This window comes from Orussus abietinus, unplaced genomic scaffold (genome assembly GCF_000612105.2).
Source record: "Orussus abietinus isolate OABI.00-Male unplaced genomic scaffold, Oabi_2.0 scaffold4, whole genome shotgun sequence".
Taxonomy (NCBI): domain Eukaryota; kingdom Metazoa; phylum Arthropoda; class Insecta; order Hymenoptera; family Orussidae; genus Orussus; species Orussus abietinus.
Genome location: NW_019396014.1, coordinates 534,298 through 550,732, shown reverse-complemented (window position 1 = coordinate 550,732; position 16,435 = coordinate 534,298). Strand labels below are relative to the sequence as shown.

The 16,435-nt window shown below is 43.0% G+C and overlaps 2 protein-coding genes across 5 annotated transcripts; one reads left to right on the top strand and one right to left on the bottom strand.

Moving 5' to 3' along the window:
• Nucleotides 1–177: 177 nt before the first annotated feature.
• Nucleotides 178–6,040, top strand: LOC105695696 (serine/threonine-protein kinase 3). Of its 4 annotated transcripts, none has more exons than XM_012417494.2 (10): nt 178–900; nt 1,299–1,379; nt 1,459–1,639; nt 1,784–2,011; nt 2,095–2,416; nt 2,511–2,644; nt 2,727–2,889; nt 2,972–3,063; nt 3,135–3,329; nt 3,433–6,040. In XM_012417494.2, exons 1-10 carry the CDS (start codon nt 878–880, stop codon nt 3,610–3,612), a joined length of 1,599 nt encoding a protein of 532 aa, XP_012272917.1. In that variant the 5' UTR covers nt 178–877; the 3' UTR covers nt 3,613–6,040. The 4 variants fall into 4 exon arrangements, with proteins under 4 accessions (XP_012272917.1, XP_012272919.1, XP_012272918.1 ...); XM_012417496.2 differs by having other exon boundaries at nt 179–900; nt 3,454–6,040; XM_012417495.2 differs by having other exon boundaries at nt 183–900; nt 2,095–2,413.
• On the bottom strand, nt 5,974–14,964 carry LOC105695697 (sorting nexin-17). The gene is made up of 10 exons (XM_012417498.2): nt 14,812–14,964; nt 8,920–9,034; nt 8,743–8,862; nt 8,294–8,659; nt 8,126–8,216; nt 7,798–8,048; nt 7,505–7,714; nt 7,233–7,415; nt 7,065–7,157; nt 5,974–6,962 (listed from the first exon to the last, which is right to left on the bottom strand). Exons 3-10 carry the CDS (start codon nt 8,800–8,802, stop codon nt 6,822–6,824), a joined length of 1,395 nt encoding a protein of 464 aa, XP_012272921.1. The 5' UTR covers nt 8,803–8,862; nt 8,920–9,034; nt 14,812–14,964; the 3' UTR covers nt 5,974–6,821.
• Between the last annotated feature and the right edge of the window lie 1,471 nt (nt 14,965–16,435).

The following is a 16,435-nucleotide window of genomic DNA, read 5'->3' as shown; positions in this document are numbered from 1 at the left end:
AGCCGATCCGACACTCTGCACGGGCACCCACCGCCGGAGACCTGGTACCGACACGACGGTGCACGTCCGCTGCACGTCGCAGCGAAGCACCGAGCCAAGGCGAGGCGTGTTGGCCTGTTGCTCTTTCTTGGCAGCGGACGGACTGGGGAGGGGGGTTAGGCTGCGCGCGCATGAGGCGAAATCTGGCGGCGACGCAGCGCCTCGAGACGCCAGATAGAAACCGAACCGAGGCTTGAGCCCGGATCGCGCTTTCTAACCGTAGATTTTGTTTTTCACCTTTTCTGATTTTCACGAATTTTTCTTAGGCCGTTTATACATGGTTCTTCCCCGCGATTAATTCCCGCCTACTTTTAACCTAGGACTATGAGAGGAAAAATATGAATGTCCCCTGGGAATTCTTTGTTGTGAATTATCGGAGTAAATTAGGGTTAGGACGGAGCATAAACTTGGTTTTAGGGAGAATGGCAGGGAACGCGGGGAGTTTAGTTGCGGTTCGGTTTCTCTCGTTCCTCATTCTTGCCGTTCCTTATTCCGATGACGTTTTTCCGATACGAAATGCGACGACGATTGTCCTTAATTGGACACCACTTGCTTTTGGGAGCGGCTTTATGATCGCGCGTTGCGAGTACTGACTAACCTCGACACCCAGAGCCGCCATTTTTCTTTCGCGACGTGCTCCGCCATCTACAATGGCCCACGGTCGATGGTTTCGATATTTCAGTTGTGGTTACATTAATTTATCGCCAAAAATGTAATGTTAATTGTTCGTCGCAGGCCTTTAATTTTCATGTCTCGGAGGAGGTGTGTGTCGGTCGCTTTAGGCTACCTTCTCAGGCATTGAATGCGCTCTTGTTTAACCGACTAAACTCGCCGACGAATGACGAAAATGTCTTCTAAGAGGTATTTCATTCTGTTTACGTTCCCGAATTAATGTCGCGGAATGTCCGCCTATTTATTTCTTGTTTGGCCCCTTCGAGGTAGAGTTACGGGAACGCTTTGCATGTGCATTATTTTTAGGAACATTTCCATTTAACTGTACAGGTTCGTCGGCTTTTTGCCTCTTTGTGGTCCTGCACTGGTAGCGAGCAATAAAAGTAATTCTTGTGCCTCCAGATTTGAGCATTCGGTGATTTCCTTAAAAGTCGATGCTGGTCCCGGCATGGCGATCGAAGCTCGAATCTTGTTTTCTTGAAAGAACGATCGAATATGCTAAACTATTCTTGAATAAACAAAACGACACAAATTTGCATGAATTTATTACTCCCATGGGTTACATAAATTAATTCCTTGTATTTCAGCGAACTGAAAAAGTTATCAGAGGAGAGTCTAACGAGGCAACCGGAGGAAGTATTTGACATTATTTGTAAGTTAGGAGAAGGGTAAGTATAATTATCTAAATAAGAATAATCATAACCGATTATTTAATTTATATCTAATCGTCACTGCTTTGAATTATAGGTCATATGGATCGGTATACAAAGCACTGCACAAAGAAAGTGGGCAGGTTCTTGCTATCAAGCAAGTTCCTGTTGATACCGACTTGCAAGAGATTATCAAGGAGATTTCAATCATGCAGCAATGTGACTCACCTTACGTCGTGAAATATTATGGAAGTTACTTCAAAAATACGGATCTATGGGTATTAATCTTGTAATTTAATTACTTCATATTTCTCAAAATGTTGCTTATCGTTTTCATTTAAAATGTTCTCGATTTAAAGAGACAGTGAAGAAATTTCAAGAGTTCGGGTGAATTCTATGAATATTTTTTTTCTGTCGTGCAGATTGTAATGGAGTATTGTGGTGCTGGATCTGTCAGCGATATCATGAGGTTACGAAAGAAGACCCTGCAGGAAGATGAGATTGCCACGATTCTCAGTGACACTTTAAAGGGCCTTGAATACCTTCACCTCAGGCGAAAAATTCACAGAGATATTAAAGCTGGCAATATCTTGCTTAATAACGAGGGGCATGCAAAGCTGGCTGATTTTGGCGTAGCAGGCCAATTAACGGTATGTTTCATGATTCTAACAATATTAATTAAGTAAAACTTGAAAATGTTTTGGATTTACTTATAATTGAATATTATTTGCAGGACACCATGGCAAAGCGTAACACAGTCATTGGAACACCTTTCTGGATGGCCCCAGAAGTGATTCAAGAAATAGGATATGACTGCGTAGCGGACATATGGTCTTTAGGTATTACTGCATTGGAGATGGCGGAAGGCAAACCTCCATATGGTGATATCCATCCTATGAGAGCCATTTTTATGATCCCGACAAAGCCACCTCCAAGCTTCAGGGAACCAGATCAGTGGAGTTCAGAATTCATTGATTTCGTCAGTGGATGCCTTGTAAAAAATCCAGAAGAAAGAGCAACTGCGACGGAACTACTCAATCATGAATTCATAGGTGGTTCTTATATTTCCTAATATTGCTTAGCCTTACCTTAAGCCTTTTATATCTCTTTTATCTTAACGAGGAGTGCAACTGAATTTTTACTTCTCAGGCAATGCTAAACAGCCCAGTATACTTAGTCAAATGATTGCCGAGGCACATGAGATCCGAGAGAAGCAAAGTGCCCATAGAGCTCATGTAATTAACAATGTGGCCATTAAAGGGCAAAATCATGCAGATGACTCGGTATTGTTCTATTTTTGTCATTGCAGATAAATAGGTAAATAGGGTAACATTTTGTAAATATTGAATACATTTGGCATTTTAGGATGAAGATGATTGCAGTGGAACCATGAAACCTCTTCCGGAGGACACTGGAACACTAGTTCCGAGTCATGATCTTCCTGACACAGGAACTTTGGTTTCGGCAATGCTAGACCTCGGAACCATGGTTATAAATAGTGATACCGACACCGAAGCAACTATGAAAAGTACCATAGGATCCTTACATGCTTAATAACCAAAATATCTATTACTTGCTACGTTATTAAATGGGGGTCCGTTTATTTACAGGGCATAATACTGGGTCTGTTGAATCTGGGAAGAAGTATCGACCATTATTTCTTGACCACTTTGATAAAAAAGAAGCCACAGAAATTGGAAAGGTGAGTTAAAAAAACAAGTAATTTAATAGTGCTCTCATTCAATGTTTGTTTTAATTATAATATTCCTACAGGGAAACGGTCAGATATCGGGTGTGCACAATCCTGACTCCGATAACAAAATGGAAATGCAAAGTCCCACAGAGTCACAAAGGTTTCAAAGTCATTTACAGCTACAAATTAGTCAGATTTCTCATCCGGTGCAAGAACAGCCTCATAATAACATATCTAAATTTCAAAATGTCTTCTCTGAGCGAGATTTTGATTTTGTAAGTATAATTTTATGTTGCGTGATATAATTTATGTTTGACAAAAAACGAAATGAACCATTTAATGTAGATGTGTAAGTATTACCTGGATCGTTTAATGTAGATAAAAAACCATATCCTGCAGCTGAAGTTCCTCTCTTACGAAGAACTACAGCAACGAATGGCCAGTTTGGACGCGGAAATGGAAAGAGAGATCGATGAGCTTAGAAGGAGGTATCAAACCAAGCGACAACCAATTCTAGATGCCATGGATACTAAACGCAAACGTCAGCAGAATTTCTAACAGTTTAGTACTTTTTTCAAGTGAGATATGTGTGTGATAGACGAAGGGTGTACAGATGTATAAATGAATAGATTTATTCTACGACCTCGTCCCCGGTTTGTTCAGAAAGCATCTCATCCTTTCTATCGAGTCATACCTTGGAAATGAGAGGGAAAAATTAATAGCATCAAAAACAAGCTTATTACAACGTAGTATCGAGAACAAACTTCTCACTTATGATGAATCGATGGAAATTCTTTCTGCAAACCTGGGGATTTTAGTAATCACTAGCCAATAGCCTGACGTCACCAATGTAAATTATTTTACACGACTTAGGAAACGAGCTACGACTATACTTAATTTTTTTATTACGTAGTGATTGTTAAATGCTATTCTTATAGATGATATAAATAATATACCTGAGTGTAGGAGACGTTTAGAGAATATAGCGAAGGAGATTAAAAGTGAATCGAGGTGTAAGTAGAGAGCCAGGATTTTAATCTTTTTTGAAAATCCTCAGCATATAAGAGCACTTAACGAAATTAATGCGTTGTGTAAGTTTATGCAACGAGCTAGTCACTTATGGCGCCATGTCTCCCCTTTTTTTTGTTTCTTGACGTGAGTACTGGGATGTATCAAATAAAATGTTATTTTTCACTTTACATTTCAGGAAACCTTTTCTGGAATGAATGTACATTCTAAAATAGTCTGGAATGTATTGGGTGTAGAATTGCACTTAAAATTCGATCAAGATTTTAAGAGGCTTGTTTCCATGTCGAAGAAACTATTTATCGTCGTAAAGTAATGAATGGATAATTTTATTTGATACATCCTATCGAGTACACAGATATTTGAGGCCTTTTTGAAAGATTCGCTCATATCGAATGCACACATTGTAAATCGTGTCATATTGACAGAAGAGCTGCCGGAGTGTGTAAAGTTTGTGTAGTTAATATTGCGAAGAGAACACCGTTAGAGAAATGATTTTGCTTCCTAATGTACTGCCATATATACATATTTGTACATTTTGCCTGCTAATGACAATTAGAATTTAGGAGTGATTTTCGCGTCTTACAGGAAAATGATTATATGAAAATGATCTTACAGGAAAAGGATTACGTAAAGTCTGCACAAGTATTAAAATACGATTTAGTTAATTAAATAGTAACACGGCGAGGTTTCTTTGATGAGATTTGTCTTCCGTGTTAGAACTCGAAATTTCATCCAGGACTAGTTTAGCTTTACGAAACATGGTATGTCTAACAATGGGAAAAATGACTTATCGAGTGTAAAAACAATTCGGTTCTTTATTTGAGAACAAAGCAAGGTAATTCCTGCTTCGATAAACAATTAGAAAAAAATTACCTCAGCAATATTTGATTAAGAAGAATCTACTCGAATAAGTCCGTTACGTTCTACTCGTGTAAAGAACGATGTAGTTGCACTTAGAAATCCTTCCTCGAATATTCCTAAAAAATAATCTAAGACGCGACAATTGTAAAGATTATTTATCTCGGTGAAGTAACGAATAATTAGCGATTAATAATAAGAGTTAGTGTCGTTTAGATCGATAGCAGGTGCTACGTATGCACCAGACATCGAGTTTATTCTTTGTTGACGTTTGGCTATTTTTCCCCTTTTTTCACGTGTAATGAATGTAGGAACATTTACACCTTAGAAAGCATATTATACAGCCCGAACTGACAATTAATTTACACTCGTTCATTTTAGAACACATAGTCGTACAAAGTATAACATACATATTTTTGATATAGAACGCCGATGCGCCACCGATGGTACACGCGTCAGATCTGAATCGAGAATTATTTATTATCGACTTTGGGCTAGCAATTTGAGATCAATGTAGTTAAAAAAAAAAAAGAGCGAAAAACTAAACAATAATATAGCGAGGACCTACGGAAAAAGAAAAAAAGAACACATTGCCCTAGAGTGGATTGCCTTTGGACTTCATTTATTCTCCGCTGTTTGTGACTTTCTTTTTACGCGCCTCGTCGCGCTCATAGAAGAAGTTAATATTAATTATTAATAGTCTACTCGTTAAGTACGAATATACAAATTTATTGGTCTTATACATTTTTAAGAGCACAAGTTGACAGAGTCAAAACACTTTATAGACGGTGACGCGTAGCAAGGGAATGCGTTCTCTCGTGTGTCATGTTAAAAGATACAGTCGATATACCTCTAGATCCGAATCCAACTCGTGTCTTGAGAAATATAAACCAGTGTCAGTGAGCAATGCTAGTATGAGTGAGTGATTCGGCGAGCGACCGTCGTGGACCCCGCGTTAATCTAGTAATTATCGCCTGACTAACCTTATCGCGGTTATCAGGAAGTAACCTTTTTATAAAACGCCGGGATATGTATTTCAGAGTGACGGTAGGAATACAATTTTTATTTTTTCACTAATAAAACCTGGCTGTACAATGTACCTCCTCGGGCATTTCTTCCCCCTCTTGTATATCTACAGTATAAAAGTTATTTTCCATTACTTTGTTAATTGCTGCATTAGCTTATCATTAGGTATTATTTACCTGTAAATAAGTACAATGCTAGTACGAACAGCGTAGGGCTTTAAACAATTTGTATCAAATTATATCTATTTTTGGTTTCCTTGTCGGAACGGAGTGTAGAATAATCTGCTTCATTTCGTGCATAAGTTTGTAATTTAAGTCTTTGGACGGATAATCGAAATCTCAATATAAAATAGTGCAGTGAATTTTATGTACCAAGCCAAAAAAAAATTAAATTGTATTATCGTTTGAATATAAAGTTTAAATCTCAAAAACGACACTGCATGTGCAGATCGATGTCAATTTCCTTTACAAATATTTGCATGTCGAAAATTTCCCCTTTAATTTAAGTAGCCGTTAATTATAGTTTGCCACCTCAGAAATTATATGATGGGTGATCGTATACCCATAGTATTCTATTGATATGTAAAATGAACAAGGCTTTAAATGCATGTGGTGGAATCGGAGTGAAGCCTATACCAGTAATTAATAGTGATACATTCTGGCGATATGCAACATTCGGTAACCTCCACACATGCATCACTCGTGTGTATCTCTCGTGCTTTATATTTTACAAAAATAGTCGAAGATAAAAACGTCAGCTAGTAAAAATGCTTCAATTGTGTCAAGTCAAAATCTCAGTGTACGTAGAAAACTATAATCTATTCTCGTAATATTAAGTTCTTCCCCTTAGGAAATTTAAAGATCATCGTCTCCTATTGTGTCGAATGCATAATTCTCCATGATATCACTGGGCTTTCGTGCTTTTACAGCTGGTGGTTTTTCAACAAGCTTTTTTACCAAAGTTTCTCCTCTTACCGTGGAGTCAGTATCGTCCTCCTAAAATGAAATCAAGTTGAATAAAAGAAAAACAATTAAGATATGTAGCTATTTTTCTACTACATCTTTAAATCGATTAAATAGTGTGGATAAACAACAAACTTTAATTCCGTCATCAGGTGACGAGGAATTTAAAAGTACTCGTAAGTGCCCATCTCGAGTAATATACGTCCATGATTTTCGTGATGGCCTTGGCTGTAAAATAGCATAAATTAAATAATATAAAAGATCTAGATGCTACAGGATACATTAAAAAATAATCAACTTTACCACGCTCTTGCCCCGTCCAGCACTCTTTAATAATAACTCGTCGATCATCGCCTGCAAACTGACCGACATCAAAATAGCTTGACCCGAAGAGATCGTTATCCATTGCAATTGATTCCTTGCTACCAAATACTGGAAGGACAATTCGTGATTACGCTCACTACTGTCACCGTCTTTATTAGCTTCCTGAAAAAATCTTTTATAAGAAAAGAACTTGATAAAATTAAATAATTGAGATGCAGTTGGTGTTTAAATAAATAGAATGGGGTGATTACAGGATTGTGCAGTGTCGTCACTCTCCAGCATCTCATTCGAGTGACCTTAAAAAGAGCTTCTCGTTCTTCATCTTGAAGATAGATACGTAAGCTTAGTTCGTTTCCTCCAATAGCCACTACAGCTTTCGTACCAGGCTCAGGATAGTCGCAAGAGCATGGTGCAAATTGAAGGTATCCATAATACTTTATCGATCGAACTATTTTCAGATACTATAATTAAAATAATAAGTGGTTAGATTGTGAGTTAAATTATAAATAAATGTTTTTACTATCATAATTATCTGAAAGCTTACTTCTTTCTGCTCACCACGTTCTCCAAGTTGCTTGAGACGTTCTTGTAGGTTATCAGGGACGAAGATATTACCTTTGTCTACTTCTGCAGATGCTTGAATGTAAAGCAAATCAAGACCAACAGGGTCATGCATTAATTCATAATCATATTCAGTGTCCCAATAATTCTTTCCAAATGTCACTCTGTGACCAATGATACGCATATTCTTCTGGGTTATCATTGGGGACTCGAAGTTCTGGAGTTTCCTTAAATCTGAAAAACAATTCACTTTGTAATCCCTGACTAAAAATAATACTACCGAAAACTTTAATTACTTCCGGCTGGCTCACATTTCAAAGTTCCATCTTCTTCCAATACAGTAATAAACAATGAAAAATAAGAGTCATACAATTCTGGGAGCTTAATGTGTCTGCAGATTTTCTGAAGAAAAAAAGAAAATTACTTTATACGTTAATAAGTCTTCAATGACAACATTTCCAGATTGTTATAAAGTGCACCTTTAAAATTTGGCCTGAGTGTTCTCTTGTAGAGACGAGTAACGTAATTTTACAGTCATTCATAAAATATATATTGAGCTTTTCATTTTCCAGGGAAACGCCCAGCGTCTCTTCTTGTGCATTTAGTAAAAATCCAGTTAACAATTCTGAGCAATTAATACTGGAGTTCTGTCCGACAGCTTGAATATACTCCTCCAATAGAAGCCGACGTTCCTCCTGTTGATTGACCGTCAAGGGAAATAATTTCTTAGGAGGAAACGGAGGAAGTTGTACATCGAAATCCTTTACTATCTGTTCGTGCAAATTGTGCAACTGTCTGTACCTAACGGTACAGTGGAACAATCCATTTATATGGATATTGTAACCCTAAAATATGCAACATATAAATTCAATAATATTTACATCACCAATTTGATTTTGTAATCACTAAGCATAAAAATTATGATTACCAAGTACGTATTCCCTGCACTGTCGATGATCTCTTGAGTGTCAGGAATGGAAAAATGCATTCTTACTGCATAAAACGTTATGATTCAATAAACTGTTAAATAAGTGTACAGGTGTATGGCCTGTAACAAATAACAACATTACGTAAAGTAGTGTTAATTCGAGCAGCTGATATTTACCATCTTCCGTAATTGACAGTGACAGTTCCTCGTCCTTCTCAGGCGACAGCACGCCCCACTTTGGCCTTAAAAGTCATTCCACCTTCGGCTCGAAACTCGTTGCGAGTTTGACAACCTACACATAGGGATGACGTATCTCTCTTAACTCATCTGTCAAATCGTTCTCCCAGTAGTCCCAGAGATGAGTTGGGAGATTGCTTACGGGCAGAGTCGCGCGATCGCAACCTGTGCTGCCCTCTGGTTTCATCCGTGATTTTTGCCCCCAAAGGGCGGTGCAACGAATTTCTGGTAGGGGTTCGCTCACTCGGGATGGTGGTGCCATCTACCAGTCGCCGTTGGCGACTCACGTACTCGTGATGGTAATACCATGCGGCTGTTGACGGTGGTGGCTTACCTACGCTTACCGGCACTGCTCGCTTTTGATGGTAAGAAATGAACACTCGTGGCGCCCTCTTTTGACTTTACCCTTCATTTACCTTATTTATTTTATCCGCAAATGGGGGGGCAAAAAACGGTGAAAGCTAACGTACGAAACCAGAGGGCAGCACAGGATGCGTTCGCGCGACTCTACCAAACTCTACCCGTAAGCAATCTCTCCACTCATCTCTGGTAGTCCCAGTTTCACGTTTAATCTGGGGGAGTGAATGCTTAGAGAAGAAAATAACATAGTGGGTCTGTAGGCCACGTCCTGGAGGACTAACCTAACCTAACCTAAATTTGGTAAGTGACGCCATCTGAGAGAAATAAAAATGTCATGACCAGTTTCACAACAATTCGACAAGATGGCACCACATACGAAATCCACGATCACGTGACCGGTACAAATTCCCACGAGATATATCGATAAGCTCACCATATGAAAGTTTATCGATCATTCGATTTTGTGCGTTAATTCCGATTGATCCCATATTAGCGAAAAAAAAAATCAGCCGAACATCTAGCTAAAGAATGAGTACACGTTCACAAGAAGATAGGAGTGAAAAAACTGATATCTTTAATCTACTTCGAGTAAAGGTAACCAACGACGCGATTGCTTACTTCATAATCTTAGTATATTAATCATATTGTGTATAACAAAGCGGTAACAACTTGTTAATTGTAACTATTATGGTATTAATAATTTACTTTATCGTTACAATAATTAATGTAAAGATTGTTAACTTATTAATAAGAAATCAATCGGTTCCCCATCATGCTCCTGTTTCGCGACCTCGGGTCTCCTCTTTCATTTTTCTATCGCCCCAATAACCTATCGACCTCTCCCTCTCGTAAGTCATTTGCTGCCTCACGCTTACCCTCCGTATTAATTATTTAACAACAGTTTTATAGTTTTTTTTTTTATTAATATTTGCTCGTTAGTTTAATAATCGATAATGAACGTCGTAATTATATTTATAATATTGTGCAAATAACTCATATCCGTACGTTAAAAGTAATATGAAAGTCGTTCGATGGGCCGCTCCTCTGGGTGGGACGATCCTGTGTTTGCATGCGCAGTAGCAGGCACGAGCAACGCGAACTCGCCTCTCACTGCGCAGCTCAATGGAACGTTCGTATATAATGGACAAATGGTGTACTTAAGTCTCGAACGGCTAACTTGGTAAAATTGGATTCTTTTTAGCTCGTCTACCTAGCTTGAGCCATGGCAGTTGCTCGTTTATTACTGGCCGACTTTTTTTTTTATTTCTCCCCTTAGCATCGCGCGTCGCAGCTTGACCGTGTCAGAAAAGCCAGCTACAGTTACCTCGACTTATCACAATGATTCGAGCCGACGTCGTGTCGCGAGATCGATAATTCTCGATATCGCCCGATTCACCGCGAAAAGATTCAACGACGGAAATTTCCGAAAGACAGGAAACATCTCTTCGAGATCGACCCGAATTTCCCGGGAGGTTAATTTCGAATTCGCCAAAAATTCATATTTTATCCTTGGATGTGAATATCCGCCCACGAGGCGCGACAATCAGCGAAGACAATCGATAGAAGTGGTCCTCGGTGGGCAATCCCGAAAGCGCATTGACAAAGATGGAGATGAATTTCTTCGGAATTTAAAACTAGACTCTAAGACCCCCCGTGACGAGATATGGAAATGGTCGCGTCTTTCTTCCTCGGCATGGAAAGTCGTTTAAATTCCCTCCCCGAAATTTCGCCCTTTTCGAAGCGGCCATAACCTCCATCCGATGATCCCTCCGCGAATTGACATCTCCGAGCTCGTTACTTCGTAGAATTTTATTAGGAATATTCAACAGCGTACATATAAAGCCTTTTCGAAGTATCACACTGTATCTTCGTCAATGCGCGCGGAGTGTCGTCGGCTGCGGCTTATAACGAGAAAGGAAATATCGGACCGTGGAACGTCGAAAACTCGCGAAAAATTATCCCCGGGGTCGAGTTCCGTCGGCTGTCGGGGAAGTGACAGCCGGCGAAGTTCGGCTAAGTTCCACGGGGTGTCGCGAAGGTTCCAGGAAAAATAGAAAAAAAAAAGAAAAAAAAATTAGAAAGTTCATTATTGCTCCTCTCCCGCCATCTTGTTAGTCATAGATCGTCGGCTCGATATCGGGTTCACCGTCACTCGTCACCCCGTTAAACGACTACCTCGAGTCACTGTGATATAATCGGCATTGCGCACATACTCGCGTAGGTTGCATGGTGCGCGCGCACGCGCGACTCCTCGTGCAAGGTTAGTCGAGACCAAGGTTCGAGGGGTAAGGAAGGGAGCGCGGTTACCACTCGGCGTGAAAAAAATGGCGGCGGTCGTCGAGGCCTACGCTTGCACGAGGAAATGGCTTTCCAGGACCACGTGCTCCGAAAGACAAGAGACAGAGGGGGAAGGGCGCGCGAGCGCGCGCGGCTCCGTGGTTCGCTTAGCGTTAGTCTCGAATTATTTGCACATATTACAGCGTCGACAATTTAACTCGTTACCGAAGCGTTAGCCGATAGTCGAAGGAATTTAATATGTTCTAATTCGGAGGAGGTCGCCGGCATCGCGGACTCTCACTGGCTTCTCGATTTCTCGTCTAAGATCCTCCTATGATCGCAGGCGGTGCGCCAAGAGAAAGAGACAGATTCGGGTCTAGATGCAAAGGAGACACGTTTCCTGATCAGTTAATAAAAATAATGAAAAAATATACCGAGCCCAAGGTAAATTCAAGAGGTTAAATAAGAAGAACGCAAGCGTATTAATATTTTCGACTCTAATTTTCTTTTTTTTTTATATAGTTCTGGAGTATTTTAGAATTTTTCGAATTCATTCGTCGTGATGTTTGAATCTGATCGTTATCATGTCGCAATATGGCGGCGTTCAAGACGCAGGACGAAAATAAGACCTCCGTGGAAGGACTTGTCTCTTTTGCATCGTGATCGTCACGGTCGAATCGATTAAACCTGGGTTAATTCGAATTTGCGTGTAAGTGGAATCAGGAATCCCTGTTGGTGTCACGTGGTGCGGCGCCGAGCCTTCCGATTGGCCAACGCCGACCCACGTGACCGAAGGTCCGGTCACGTGACGCGAATCTTCGGGCCGAGCGCAGTTGAACGAATTTTCTAGTTTTTCTCGATTTAACCGTGATCTAACCGAACCTTTGCTTTTCCCAGGGGACCCCTGAACTTAACATCGCGTCTTTTACGGTGCACTTGGACTTCAACGGCGCGTCTAGACCAGGCATCACCAATCTCCGTCAAAGCCTGAAGCAGGAACGAGCCCAGCTTCAGGACTCGCGGTCGTGGAACGAAAGGAAACGAGAGCTCTTAAGAAACGTTAGTACAAATGGCAGTTTTAGCAACAATGCCTTGTCCCCTCAGGCCCGGCGCTGTCTCGGGCTGATCCGATCGTTTCGCCGAAACTGTGCGCCGAGGGCGATAATTCGACACAAGCCTTAAATCCAGCCGAACCAACCGAACCCAACCAAGTCGATTCGAACTACGGTCATCGAATCAACCGATGTTTGCTCGAACGGAATCAAATTTAGTCGATTCAACCGTGGTAGGTTAGGTTAAGTCAGGTTAAGTGTTCGTAAGGGACCCATAACGGTGCGAGTTTAGTAAAGTAGTCCGTTATTTCTCCAGGTTGAAGCATAAAACCTCCTCCAAGAAGAAGTGAAGAGCTACCAAGATGGCGGACTCGACTCGTCAAAAGTGAATTTCGAATCGTCGTTCTCGGCGCAGCGTAAATTTCGCGTCTTCCGGCGAGCTGTGTAAAACCGACGCCGTGTTTTCCGGACACGGGAAAGCGGATCCTTCCCAGGACCTCGGGGTCCTTATTCCAGTGTTAAACCTCTGCGTCCAGAAAAGACCTCTCCCGAATTATCGCGATGCGCAGGAAGGAATCGTAATTGCGAAATCTATGTAGAAAACGGTACGTGTGGATTATTAAATATCGACGGGCCTCTCTATAACACTTTGACAAGCGGACTCGACACCGATAAGAAGTAATTTGTACGAGTAATTTACAGTGACCCTCTCATTCCTTCCCTTTGAGCGTCTAGGGCTTAAAGTAATGAACATTTGTTTGCCGTAACCGTGTGTCAAGACTCGCTTCGCCTGGTCTCGTACACCGGAGTCTGGTTCCCCTTCCTCGAGGAAGGGGAACCCCAGGACTCGCCACGTTCTCGTCTCTCTCTATCAAGGATTCCCCTCGCAAAGCTCCACCCCCACCGACTCTTATCGCGCGACAATTATCGTCGTTTTCCTCGCTTACGGATTTAGACATAGAAAAATAACGACCATGTATCCGTAACATAGATTACCTCGCTGACTAGAGCTCCGCGACTTTTTAATATTTACTTATAACGTAATGTCATTATAGATAGGTCGGTTCATCTCGATCGGCAGGACCGCATTATATCATTATATTACACGTTTCGTCTCGTTTAACGCGCGTCAAAAGTGGCGTGGGTACTTCCGGCTGAAACAACGGAGTCGCTGACGCACCCGACATGTCCGATCGGGATTCCCCGACTCCCGTGCCGGCGTCGTTTCGCGGAAAAATCACTGGGATTTCTTATCTCGTTAGTTCGAAGTAGTGTCGTTGCAACTTGAACAAAAGACGTACGTTTAGGATAGATAATAGTGGATAAAGCTTGGTATTTGCGTTGGGGGACCATTTTAACTTGACTGACCGAAACACTCCAGACACGTTCTGGGACCCGATTCTCGAGTTCATTCGATCAACTTTTCGCATGCGAAATTAACAATTTCATATAAGACTTTCAAATGTTGACCAATCACGCGACTTCGCAACAATGCAACATTTTTCATGCAAATCTATTCATATGGGAAAAAAAATCCACATGAACTCGAGAATCGAGTCCCTGTATACGATCAATGACTATTTCTCCATCGTATGCCTCGAACCGTGATTTATCGGGTCCAAACCCAATACATCCAAATTCAAGTACCGATCAAGACGCTCATGATGGAATCTGCGTAATTATTAATGCAACGGAGACATGCAATTTACTGGATCCAGATCCGATAAATTCTGGATTTAGGAGTACGCTGAAGACGTAGTCTATGCTCGCATGTGAAACTGACAGTTTCGTATATAACTTCAAAATGTTGACTAATGACAAGACTTTGCAACAGTATGACATTTTGGTTTTGCAAATCCATTTGTATGCAAAAAAGCTGTAGGAACTCGAGAACAGGATCGCAAGCTCGAAGTTGGGCGAAACGACTCGGATTTTTGTAGAAGCAGGCACGGTCGGGGAAACGATCGGTTTATCGGGGCGGCCAGAGGCTTCGTTTTGGCCCAGAGCTTCTCTACGTCAAAACGGTGAGGTGGCTCAACAGGATGGCAGGTAAGCTGAAATATCGAAGAGAGTTACGATCGTGGAAAGCGTGGTCCTAGGAGAGACGACAGGACTATACTAGCTACTTTGAGGTGCGGCTCACCTGCTGTCCTGCAGCGTCGCACGCGAGAAGGCCTCGCTCTACACTCGCGATAAGGAAGAAAAGGATCGCGCCCTTATCATGACCGTAAATGCGACACTGAAATTCGCTTTGCGAACCCGCTTAAATACGTCTACACGCGCCGCGAGCGCGCGCGTCACGTGACACTGGACCGGCCTCTGAGGAAGAGACCTGCGCAGAGTCGCTCCGCGTCTCCCGGTTCGCATATCCCCCGATAGAGGGAACGGCAGCTAGTGTTCACTCGCGGGATTCAATGGAAAAAGAAAGAAAAAAAAAGAACATGGCCGCCGGCGCGGCGCGTACGATACGAAAGTGGATCGTCGAGAATAAGTTCGTAGCTAAAAATGTCGACGCCTACCGTCATCGACTCGGTGTATCCGGTATAACAAATAAGCCTCGTCCTCGTTTCGCAAGCGACGATCCCTCCGATTCTTTTTCTGGGACTCCCCGACGGAGACAACCTGCGCGCGCGCGCGAAGCGCCGCGTTCCGATCGGACGAGCTCGTCTCACGTGAGCAAAGTCACGTGAGCGCGCGGGGACCTTGCCTCCGGGACGCCGCGATTCCTCGATCGACGCGGGATCGTCGCGGGATCGTCGCTCGCGGTCCTCCTTAACTACCCTTAATCGTATTTACTTTGAAGCCATCTACGATTGCGTAACGTGTAGTTTCTCTCGTTCTTGCAAATGTGTAAATAGTTTACTTAGGGCGGCGTGTCGATCGGCGCGCGCGCCGCGTCTCCCGTCTCCGAGTGCTCCGTGGACGCGGGCCAAGGTCGTTGGAACGAGTCGGGCGTGCTCGAGAGTCCCTAGGTGCCGGTCGAACCTGCCGAGGCCCGGGGGTTCGATCGACCTTGGGCCGCCTCGGCCGGTTCGCCGCGTTCCCGCTCGGTGATCCGCGGCAAGATGGCGCCACGGGTGCGCGCGCGCGCGCGTGTAGAGGCAGGCGCGCGCGCACGCGCGCCTCGCCCGACACCTCTCGGCATGTAGAAAGTGGATTAAACGCTCGTACGAAGATCACAAATATAGTAGAAGAATATGCGATTATAAAAAGCCAGAATGCGGAATAGGCTATTCTCACGGTGGATGGAGACCGGCGTCGGTCGGCGTCGAGCGTCCGAACGGTGCCGCGCAGTCGGGCTGCCCAGCAGCCCGCGCCTTGTCGCGCGTTTTTCGTCTCTCTCCCCCTTCCCTGCCGCCGTGCGTCTGTCTCTCCTCGCGTAGCGCGTTCGATTGGTCGAGTCTCTCCCGCCGCGGGTCAGCCCGCTGCGGCTTCGACTCCGCGGCGCGTGCCTTCTTGTATGCGGGTGTGTGGGCGTATGTCTCGGTGGAGGGGTGTGTGGTGACGCTTGAAAAATGCAATCCACGATAAAGCAACGTAGAAAATCCGAATAAACGAGGAGCACGTCATATTCCGATCTTCGGAGTAGTCCCTCGGGTCTCCGGTCGGCCGGAGTTCTACCTCCTGGCACGTGCTTCGCTTGCCGGTGCACAGGTGGCAGCACCAACAGTGCCCGCGGGTATATCAAAGCCGACTCGATGCCCCGCGCGGCAGTCGACGCTGGGTACTTGAGGGTTTTGCCTCGCGTCTGTTGGGGAAGCGACTCG

What these genes read in the sequence shown, in the direction of transcription:
- LOC105695696 (XM_012417494.2), top strand. Translation starts at nt 878, where the DNA reads ATGACGAAAATGTCTTCTAAGAG. An exon ending in TCAAAAATACGGATCTATGG is followed by an intron (nt 1,640 to 1,783) that starts GTATTAATCTTG and finishes TCTGTCGTGCAG; the next exon opens with ATTGTAATGGAGTATTGTGG. An exon ending in CACCGAAGCAACTATGAAAA is followed by an intron (nt 2,890 to 2,971) that starts GTACCATAGGAT and finishes GTTTATTTACAG; the next exon opens with GGCATAATACTGGGTCTGTT.
- LOC105695697 (XM_012417498.2), bottom strand. Translation starts at nt 8,802, where the DNA reads ATGCATTTTTCCATTCCTGACACTCAAGAGATCATCGACAGTGCAGGG. An exon ending in ACTCAGGCCAAATTTTAAAG is followed by an intron (nt 8,217 to 8,293) that starts GTGCACTTTATA and finishes TTTTTTCTTCAG; the next exon opens with AAAATCTGCAGACACATTAA. An exon ending in CACCTGATGACGGAATTAAA is followed by an intron (nt 6,963 to 7,064) that starts GTTTGTTGTTTA and finishes ATTTCATTTTAG; the next exon opens with GAGGACGATACTGACTCCAC.